General features: G+C 41.0%; 1 protein-coding gene across 2 annotated transcripts in view; it reads right to left on the bottom strand.

The window, feature by feature from the left end:
• Window positions 1-10588, bottom strand: part of NDEL1 (nudE neurodevelopment protein 1-like 1) — a 30857-nt gene extending 20269 nt beyond the window's left edge. The window contains exons 1-2 of one of the 2 annotated variants that reach the window (XM_006863412.1): window positions 10500-10588; window positions 10408-10462 (exon numbers count right to left, since the gene is read on the bottom strand). In XM_006863412.1, the coding sequence (XP_006863474.1) occupies window positions 10408-10462; window positions 10500-10588 (144 nt within the window). Of the gene's footprint in view, window positions 1-10407 lie in introns of both variants that reach the window. The other variant, XM_006863413.1, reaches the window with a different exon arrangement.
• Between the last annotated feature and the right edge of the window lie 691 nt (window positions 10589-11279).

Genomic DNA, 11279 nt, shown 5'->3' with positions numbered 1-11279 from the left:
GTGTGTGTGTGTGTGTGTGTGTGTGTGTGTGAGTGTACTTACCTAACCTGGAATTTAAGACAGGCTACCTAAAGCAGTCCTAGTGTGGCACTGTGGGCTAATGTGTCAGCCTGCAAAGTCATTTGAACTCCAAGGTCAGTGGTTCAAGCTCACCAGGTCCTCCTTGGAAGCCCTATACAGGGTCACTATGAGTGGAATAGCAAAGACTGGGAGCTCTCTAGATTCATGCCTAGTGTTTCAGTCTTACCGCCTATAACTCCTGCCTCCCACAGGCATCCCACATTATATTTCAACAATACTGTTCAAAATTGCCTTAACACATTATGCTGTTTCAGGTCTAAGTGCTTTTATTCGCTATCACTTGAGCATATCCTCTTTATCCTGTAACTGTAAAATCTACATGTCATCTTATCCTTTCCCAATCTCACCCAAACAGCATTAAAATCCCCCTCCCTCTTGGCTACCTCTATATGTCACATATGCTTTTATTAACATACTAACCATGCATTTGCTTACAATTCTGCATTCCCTATTAAGCTGTGTTATTAGTCTTATTCATTTCTACCCTAGTACAAAGCCTGGTATGCAGCACACGCTCCCTTAAAAAAGTATCTGTACGAGACCAAATGGTCAACCATTCCTCTAAAGCAAAGATGAGAAGTTAAGGGGACAGAGAAACTAGATGAAAACTAGAAACAAAAACCAGAACAGAATTAATGTTCATGTTAAAACATTATGAAAAATGTAACCAGTGTTACTGAACAATCTGTGTAGAGACTGTTAAATAAGAAACTAATTTGGCATCTAAACTTTCATCAAAAACACTTTTTTTTTTTAAAGAACTAAAGCACCACTTTAAACATAAATTTGAAAAGAGCAGGTGTTGTTAAGAAGTTGTTCATCTAGTACAATCATGAATTCAGGTTTATGAAAAACTCAGCCACAGACAAGAATATAGAACTCCAATTTCTGAGTGAGTATGCCAGAAACCAGAACAGAACACTGGAACACTGAATGGTTTAAAATTTTAAAAGGTGTGTGACAAGGTTGTATTCTTTCACCATACTTATTCAACCTGTGTGCTGAGCAAATAATCTGAGAAGCTGGGTTCTATGAAGAAAAATGTGGCATCAGGATTGGAGGAAGATTCATTAACAACCTGTGATATGCAGATGATACAACCTTGCTTGCTGAAAGTGAAGAGGACTTAATACATTTACTGATGAAGATCAAAGAGCACAGCCTTCAGTATGGATTACATCTCAATGTCAAGAAAACAAAAATCCTCACCACTGGACCAATAAACAACATTTTTATCAACGGAGAAAAGATTGAAGTTGTCAAGGACTTCATTCTTCCTGGATCAACTATCAACACTCATGGAAACAGCAGTCAAGAAATCAAACGACGTAGTGCATTAGGCAAATCTGCTGCACAAGACCTTCATAAAGTTGTTGAAGAGCAAAGATGTCAGCTTGAGGACTAAGGTGCGCCTTGACCCAAGCCATGGTATTTTCAATAACCTCACATGCATGCAAAAGCTGGACAGTGAATAAGAAAGACTGTAGAAGAATTAATGTTTTTGAGTTATAGTGTTGGAGGAGAATATTGAAAGTGCCATGGGTTGCCAAAAGAACCAATAGATCCGTTTTGGAAGAAGTACAGCCAGAGTGCTCCTTGGAGGCCAAGATGGCCAAACTTCGTCTCTCATACTTCAGACATATTGTCAAGAGGGACCAGATGCTGGAGGATATCATGTTTGGTAAGGTGAAGGATCAGAGAAAAAGAGGAAGACCCCCAGCGAGATAGACTGGCCAAGTGGCAGCACAGATGGACTCAAGCGTGGCAACAGTAGCGAGGATGGCCCAGGGTCGGGCAGTGTTTCGTTCTGCTGTGCCTAAGGTCGCTATGGGTCAGTACCAACTTGATGGCACCTAACAACACAACAACGCCAGAGATAGTAGTCCTGGTATGTCGCCGTAGGATAATGCACTGGACCACAAGGTTGGTGGTTCAAACTCACCAGCCGCTCCTCGGAAACCCTATACAGCGTCACTATGAGTTGGAACTGACTTGATAGCACTTACCAATAACAACAAATGCCAAAGAGTGGTTTTTAGTTGAATAAAATTAAAATGGAATTTTATACACTTAATTTAATTCCTTTGAGGTCTGCAGCAAATTTTCTTTCTTAGTCAAGTCTTTTCTGGCCATACTATTATTACCTTTGCATCTGTTAGTCAATCTCCCAATTGGCTTAATTTACAAGTCATCTTTGAAAGAGATGGATCCTTGACATATTCTGCATAATGCCTTGCTCAGTTGAATCCACAGAATGCTTGCAAACACTTACTGTGTATCCACTATGTGTCAGACTTTGTTAAGCACTGGAATAAATATATATTGAATAAATGTGCCCTCTTCCTCTAACCAACTGCCCCCTACATGAGCATATTTCTATCTGTATTACTCTGCTCTCAGAGACACCTAGATGACAAGACAAGCACATCAAAATACAGAGCACCCAGGCAAGGCTGCAAGTCCACTGACCTGGGCTATACGGTTCCACTTCTGCCACTAAGTTACTAAAGCAAACTGTTTCATCTCTTAAGAGTAAGTCTCAGTTTTTTGCCTAGTGAAGGTTTGGACTATATTAGATGATTTACAAGATTTCTTCAAGTATATGTACTGATCAGTAAATATATTAATTTATAATATCCTCTCCTATCCCTCCATCAAAGGAGCTCTGGTAGCGTAGTGGTTACGAATCGGGCTGGGAACCGCAAGGTCAGCAGTTCGAAACTACCAGCTGTTCTGCAGGAGAAAGATGAGGCTTTCTGCTCCTGTAAAGATTTACAGCCTCGGAAACCCTGTACAGGGTCGCTATGAGTCGGAACTGATTCCAGGGCATGTAACAACAACAACAATCGAGTCTCCATCAAAGTTCCAGAGTCCCACCCCACTTTCCCAGGTGTAGGGATAATCTGATTTGTAATTGTACTTGTGTTAATAAGGACAAACCTAGTCCAGCTACCAGACGTATAGGGATTAAAAAAGATCCAGAACACTTAAAGGCATCTCCATGTGGTATCAATAACTTCTCACAGAGTTATTGCCTAAGTCCTTGAGGGAAGGGGCATATGAACCCAGGTGAAGATAGAATTACAGGATAGATACAAGAGAAGCATTTGGGAATGAGGCATCTTGATGTCTCATGAATGTTCAACATAAGGTCTTTCCCAAAAATGTCCCCCAAAATATTATAATTACATTTGAAATCCATAATTCTAGTCCTGAAGAAGCTGATTATATGCTCAATGGCATTGGTCCATCAATTTTGGATCGGTGTTACTGTCTGAGCACTGACAACTATGTATCCGAGTGCACCTCAACTATTCAGTTTCTGATACACAATCCAATAAATTATGGTTTTGCAAAAATATTGTAAAGCACCAAGAGAGACACAGAAAGCAAAGTTTTGATGCTATTTAGTTTTCCTTACACAAGAACGATTTGAAGAAGAATGAAAAGTTAAGTCTCTCCTGCTATCAGTTCCTTGAGGACAAGATCCTGTGTCTTATTTATCAATCTTTCTGTATCAACAGAAATGCAGAAAACATGGAAATTTAACAAATATTTGTTGAACTGATATATAATCTTTCTTTAATTATTCCCTACTTTCAAAGTACCATTTTATTTATATCTAAATATCTATACAGGAATGTAGGTGGTTTCACTTCTATCTCATGATGCATCACTTTGCATTAAAACAGAATTATAAAAGAACTGGAACTGGCAAGTTAGCTCAGTTGGTTTAACTGTGGGGCTAGTAACACAAAGGTCACAGGTTGGATTCCCATACAGGCAGGTAGTTTCAGTTGAAGTCCTGGTGTAGTGCTGTAAGATAAGCACTGGACTGCTAACCACAAGCTTAGTAGTTCAAGCCTACCAGCCACTCCTTGGAAACCCTATATAGGGTCACCAGGAGAAGGCACTTAGCAAGAACAACATAAAAGCTCTGGATAGTGCCAGGCTACCATTCTGAACAAAGATTCCACAAAAGAATACTAATTAAAAGGGGGGAAATGTAGAAGAGAATTTCAAATTCTCATGAACTTTCTGAAATCATAGAAGGGTGGATGGATGAACCCAAACACTAATGCCCTGATAGAACCTTTAAACCTTAAACTAAAAACATCCCCTGAAATCTTCTTAAAGCCAAACAATGGTTATTGTTAAGTGCCATCAAGTCAGTTCTGATCCATAACAACCCTGTATAGGGTTTCTGAGGAGCAGCTCGTGCGCCTGAACCACCAACTTTGCAGTTCAACAACTTTGCAATCCAGTTTAGTTTAGCTAGTAAAAAAAAAAAGTCTGCCTTGAGCATTACTATACTCTTTTAAGAATTATCTCTATGGCATCAAATTGACAACAGCAACTGAAATTATTAGATGGAACCTTGGGAACAGTAAGTATGTGTGAATGAGGAAGAAACAATTCAAGGACATTGAGAATGACTGAGGATATACTCAAAGGATATAATCAATATCACAAAACTGCACATGTAGAAACTCTTGAATTAGTATATGTTTTGCTGTGTATATTCTCATCAACAACAAAATAAATAATCATCAACAACAAAATAAACAAAATGTAAAGAAAATAACAAAGGCTTACAAAACCTATCATTCTCAGCTGTGCAAAATCATCAGTCTGGTGTATGCCAAGCATATTCACCATCATTTATAAAATTCAGTAAAGGCTCCACATCCAAAAAACAAGGAGCTCATGGACTTATTGGGGAGAGCCATGGAGCTATCACTGGACTGAAATACCTAAAATAAATCACCCAATCCTTTAGTATTAAACATGAATGGACAACCAAGAGCCTCCAGACAAATGAGAATAAGAAAATCTCAGAATCTACAGAACTGAGATGAAACATAATTCATGAAGTGAGAGAATTTTTTTCTCTCACACAAGAACTCAAGAGGGCTACCTCCCTCCCACACACTTCCTGAGACAGTAACGAAATAAGGGAGAAAACCCAAAAAATTAATAGCATAGGACTCAAGAAATAGTGGCTTCACACCAGTACTGTAATAAAGTCCAACACGAATCCTATTCTGTCTGGGATTTGGCTCCAAAACAAATGAGGACTACCATACAATAGATTGTTATTGTTGCTAAGTGTTGTGAAGTCGGTTCCAATTCATAGCAACCATGTATAGGGTTTTCAAAGAGTGGCTGGTGAGTTTGAACCACCAACCTTGTGATTCAAACTGACCTTGTGGTCCAGTGCTTTATCCCACAGCACCAGACCAGGACTCTGTAACTTAAAAACTGCATAAATATGAGGTTGTTGCTCTTTTGTCAATAAGAATAAAAAGCAATTGAAAACTCCAAGAAAATAAAAACTATGAGAAAGCCTATATGCTTTATGAGACATTTTTTAAATTAATAATTTCAATTCTGAAATGTTTGACGTACTGGTTTTATAGTGTTTTAAGCGATTGGGTTAAGTTCCATAACTTTACAGAGAGAACTTCCTATTTTTTATCTTAAATTTATCATAAGTTTAACATGGTGCTCCCTCGTAAAGCTCCAGAATTTGGTAAACAAGTTTGTAATCTCCTTTTTCATGCCTTTTCTGATTTTCAAGACTTTGATGATAATACCTTTCAACAACACTGGTCTTCCAAAAGCGAAGATTTCTTGACTTTCTAGCCTATAATACTAGGTATCCATCTTAGTTCCCTAAATAAATATGTTAAATATTTTAACTGGTATTCTTTGGCTCTTCTCTGTAAGGGTACCTAGAGCTGCATGACTGGTGTTAAATTCAAGATCTTGAAACTTTATTCTCTGGGCGGCACAAATGGTTTGACCTAAACTTGTTGTTGTTAAATACTGTCGAGTTGGTTCCAAGCCATAGCGACCCTATATAGGGTTTCCAAGGAGCAGGTGGTGAGCTTGAACCACCGACCTTGCAGTTCAAAAGGCTTTGCAGTCTGCATTACCCCACAGCTCCACACTAGAAATTGGTGGTTCGAAGACACCCACACCCAGTACAAGAAAGGCGTGGCGATCTTCCTTAAAGATTATAGCCAAGAAAACCAAGAGAGGTTCTACTCTTAACACATGGGGTTGCTAGGGTCAGAAGCAACTCAACAGCAATGTGCTGAGGATCAATTTTTCTTTGAAGTGTTTAGTACTCTTTCTGAGATTGTGCAGCATTTGATGATAGTGCTGATTGTGTGGTCCATGAATCACTGCACTTATGTACATTAATAACGACTTTAGATGCCTTTCTTTTTTCTTGGTTGTATTTGAATATGGAACCAACCAGTAATCCTTCTACAAATACATTGTTGTTGTAGCTAAGTGCCACTGAGTCAGTTCTGACTCACAGCAACACACTGTAAAGGTTTCCAAGGAGAGGCTGGTGGGTTTGAACTGGTTAGGAGTCCAGTACTTAGCCTACAGCACCACACCAGGACGCTAGGATTATATGTGTCTATAAATGTTATTATTCACATGCACTTTGGAACTGTTCTGCATGGTTCTGTTGTTTTTGACCCACTTATTCAGAAAGGAGCTCTGGTAGCGTAGTGGTTACGAATCAGGCTGCGAACTGCAGTTAGAAACTACCGGCTGTCCCACGGGAGAAAGATAAGGCTTTCTGCTCCCGTAGAGATTTACAGCCTCCGAAACCCTGTACAGAATCACTATGGGTCGGAACCGACTCGACGGCACTTAACAACAACAACAACATTCAGATCAGAAGGGGCCCAGGTAGTGCAGAGGTTAAGTGTTCAAGTGCAAACAGAAAGGCTGGTAGTTAGAATCCACCAGTCACTCTATGGGAGAAAGGTGTGGCAGTCTGCTTCCATACAGATTACAAACTCTGGGGCAGTCCTATTCTGTCCTATGGGGTCACTATAAGTCCAAAACAACTCACTGGCAATGGGGTTAGGGTTTCTCTGTTTACTTCGTATGCAGTCTGAGAGGCAGTTATTATTTTGAAGAGAACTTTGCTGAGTAATGATCCCTGAGGAACCTCACTTTTTACACCTTTCAGTAAAGAATGTAAAGTATCCACTCTTCACTGTTTATTCGTTCTTGAATATGCCCATAGTCTTAATAGAATCAACAACTTTTATTGGGTCTTTTGGTGACTAAGGTTTCAAACAGTCTTTGGTTTAAAGCTTCTTAAGTTGTTTTCTCTCTTGTACCTTCCTTGTCCAGCTACTTAATTCAGTGTCAAATACTAGAAAGTTACTTCAATATGTTTTTAATTTTGCACACATTACTTTCTTGCTGAATTCAGTATTTTCTTGTGAATTCAATGTTAATGACATTAAAAAAAAAAAAACACTACTTTTACAACTTGCTTATTGGCCCTTCAAACACTATTATAACTTGTACCAGAAACTTTTTGCTAAAATAAGTTTCTTTTGCAGAAAAAACAAAATCCATTGCCATCAAAGTCTAACTTACGAGACTCTGTACAAATTAATTAAAAAGCATTTCACCAGAAAACAAGCAAGGAGCAGTAGAGCATAACGGGTAAGTGTCTAAGCAGTGGAGGCAAACTGTCTATTTTAATATTCCTACTCCTCTATTCATTAACTGAGTGACCTTGAACAAGTAAGTTATCCAACGACCATGTGTCCTCATTTCCTCACCTGTAAAGTGGGGATAAAAATTAAAATGGGGTTGTTATGGAGTTAATATTTGTAAAGTACTTAGAATGAGGCCTGGCACACGGTAAATGCTGCATAAATGTTCATTAAATTATAAAAATGGTAGCTCAGAAGTGGATCTTTGAAATATGACCACAGTAAATGTGCATCAAAATTTGTGATATACAAGTGATTCCTTAAAATTTGTCACTTCAAAAAGCTATGTGCATATGCCAATGATACCACCATTACTGACATTTTTAAACTTTTCTTTTGGGATAGTCTTTAAGAGCCAGATTAAGAACTAAGCAAGTTCTTACTTTATGGATACACCTCATTTTTATTGTTTTCTAATTGGTCTCATCAAGTTTTATCTAATTTTATTTATCAGACTTACCCTTTCTGAAACTTAGATTCTTTACAAATGGCAAAAATTTGTTACCCTATAAATATTCAAAAGAACTTTTCAAGGGCTTTTTGTTCAGCAATGCTTCAAGTTACAGTGAGAGGAGGTGTTCACAGTGCTATCTGATACTATGTAACAGGAGATATTACAGCTATAGAAAGTTAGCCAATATTAAGAAAAATACACTACTAAAAAAAATAATTTTAAAATGTCTAAATGCCTTCCTGGTGCATCTACAATCTTCTGAAACAAAAATGAAGGTAGATAATTATGTACCCCAACCAGTCTTTCTTTAATACGTGTCATATGGATGTGTTAGTCTCAAAAATATGACAATTTTTACATCAAGCATTATCATACTGTATATGATTTTGAGATAAAACAGCCTATCCAAAATGCTATTTGTAAATTCTGATAAGAAAATCTATAAGATATTTTATCTTGTTACTAGATACAGGATGGACTTTTGAGGTTGAAGGAGTCCTGGTGTAGCACCATAGGATAAGTAATGGACTACAACGCCAGTTCAAACCACAGGGTTAGTGGTTCAAATCACAAGGTTGGTGGTTCAAACTCCTCAGCTGCTCCTTGGAAACCCTATACAAGGTTGCAATGAGTAGGAACTGGCTTGGCAGCACGTAACAACAAGGTTGGAAGAGTTTTTTGGAATTCATTCTAGCTACCACATGCCTTTTTGCCAAAATTCTACTTTACATAATTTTTAACTTTTACAGAATTTTCAGGATTCTTAACTTTTTCATAATTGATCAAAAATATAGGCTTTCTTTTGCTCCTATTGAATTTCTTGTTCTACCTTATCAAGTTCTCAGAAACTTGTATTAGAATTTTAAACTTCAGTAAGCATGGCTTAAGCTGAGAATAAAAGTAAGTTTTGACGATGTCCTCAAGGCAAGACCTAAGTTTTTACTGAGGTTTCTACTTACTCTCTATCCAACTTCGATTTCTCTACTTTGAATAGTCGAAACAAAACTACAGCTTCAGAAGATTTAGCTGCTTCTGTCTGGACCAGGGCAAATAACAGGGGCTTTCCCCTCCCCCCTAAAAAATGCTCTCGAACTAAATAATATATATATATATCATTAGTAACTCAGTTTTCCTATACTTGTCTTCAATCTATGACCAACTAACACAATTCATGATTTAGCAATGTTAGCGTAGTGGTTACGAATCGGGCTGCAAACTGCAAAGTCAGCAGTTCGAAACTACCAGCTGTTCCACGGGAGAAAGATGAGGCTTTCTGCTCCCGTAAAGATTTAGAGCCTCGGAAACACTGTACAGGGTCACTATGAGTCGGAACCGACTGCACGGCACATAACAACAACAACAACTGCATATTTAGTAACGCTGCTAACAATCGGTCAGGCAAAATAACCACAAACCTGGGAACAAGCTTTCCGAGTAGGATTGTTCTCATAAATTAGCCGTGGTTCTTATCCTAGGTGAGTCTGTTCAAAAACATGTAAATAAAACATCTACTAGGTTCTGCTATATCTCTGGCAAATCAAATAGACTGCCTTGTTCCTACCTGAGAAGAGTATAAAAATCCCACCCAAAGAAACCCCAATTCCAGGCCTAAATTCTGAGCCAGGCAAAGCCACTTAGCAGTTGGAAGACAGCAAGTACGGGGTACACTTCACACCTCCCACCCCAGACTCGGTTTCCCCGGTGGCGTCCAAGGCCGCTAGGAGACCCAGCCACAACCACAGAGTGAGGACGAGGTTCCAGAGGTAAGCAAAGTGTTCTGAATACGTACCGGCGCTATAGAAACGCACTGTAATGATAATCCGCAGTGCAAGAAGGCGCATTTCCTTAGCAAAAACTTACAAAAGGCTCATCTCGTCGTTTGCAAGCAAAACAGAGGCAAGCACAAGCCACCGGACCCGTTTGGTGACACTTTCCTGAACTCCAACCCCGCTCCAGCCCACCCTTCCAGCTGGCGGCGCCTGGGGAGGGCGAAGGAGGCGGGCAGGGCGCGCCGCCGCCACCACCGGGCCACTCCACCAGCGCCCAGCCCACGGTGCGCACCGGCCTCCATCCTTCCCACCCTCCAGAGGCCTTCGGGCGCGCTCCCTCCACGCTTCCCTGCTGGGCCACACCTCGGGCCGGGTGGGGAGGGGGCAGTTAGGGCGGTTGGAACAGTTGTCCCTGGACTGGACGCCCCAGAACAGGACACAGGCGGCCCAGCGGAGCCCCTCAGACACGGCCCCCGGATCCGTCAGGCTCCCTAGGGACAGGCCGCGGGGCCGCCGGCCTAGCCCAACCCCCTCGGGAGCGCCCCCCGTACAGCAGGCTCACCTCCAATGTGTCAAAAGCGCATGTTCGCCGCAGCTCCGCCGACGTGTCCGCTCTGCTGGCCTGGCCAGGCCCGCCCAGCCGCTCAGCTTTGCTCCCCTCCGCAGCCCTGACTCCACTCCGCGTACCTCCGAGCCCGGCTCCTCCCCGACACGTCAGGGGCAGCCAGGCTGTCTGATGCCATTCTGTGACGCACGGAGGCGGGGTTCGGAGCATGCGCGCGAGCGCGCGGGCGTACGGGGCAGGGCTGTGGCAGGGAGGGCGTCACAGGCGGGGGCAGGTCGGAGCCTGACGCGATGACGTCAAGCTGGCGGCATCATTTTGCGCAAGCGCCACTGACCCCACAAAAATACCGGGGTATGGTCTTATAGGTACCGCTTAAGACGCCTGCGGGGCTGACAAGTTGAGAAGTGGTATGGACCTCCTCAGCCTCCTTATTTTCTGCCACCAAAATCTTCCAAGTGCCCATGTTTCATTGTTCCCGTTTATAAAATAAATCGCCACTCATATTTCACCTTGACCACTCAGTAGAATATCTGAACTAGTCTGTTCCTTTTCACTCTTTCTCACAAAGTCCTATTGTTTTTACAGCACTTTTCAATAGCTAAAGTTTACGTTTGTTTTCGTTTTCCATAAATACAATTTAAGTTTCATGAAAACTGAAACCTCTTATGCTTTGTTAATCCCAACAGATAGCTTGGGCCCGGGCACAGAGTTGTTAGTTACCAATGAGTCAGTTCCACTAACAGCACCTCTGTGTACAACAGAACGACACGCTTCCTGGTCCTATACCTCCTCACATTTGTTATGTTTAAACCCATTGTTGCAGTCAGTGCCAATCCATCTCTTAGGGGATCTTCCTCTTTTTCACTTTG

The sequence above is a fragment of the Chrysochloris asiatica genome, unplaced genomic scaffold, assembly GCF_000296735.1.
Source record: "Chrysochloris asiatica unplaced genomic scaffold, ChrAsi1.0 scaffold00054, whole genome shotgun sequence".
Taxonomy (NCBI): Eukaryota; Metazoa; Chordata; class Mammalia; order Afrosoricida; family Chrysochloridae; genus Chrysochloris; species Chrysochloris asiatica.
The sequence above is the reverse complement of the archived record's forward strand: the minus strand, read 5'-3'. Positions and strand labels throughout refer to the sequence as shown.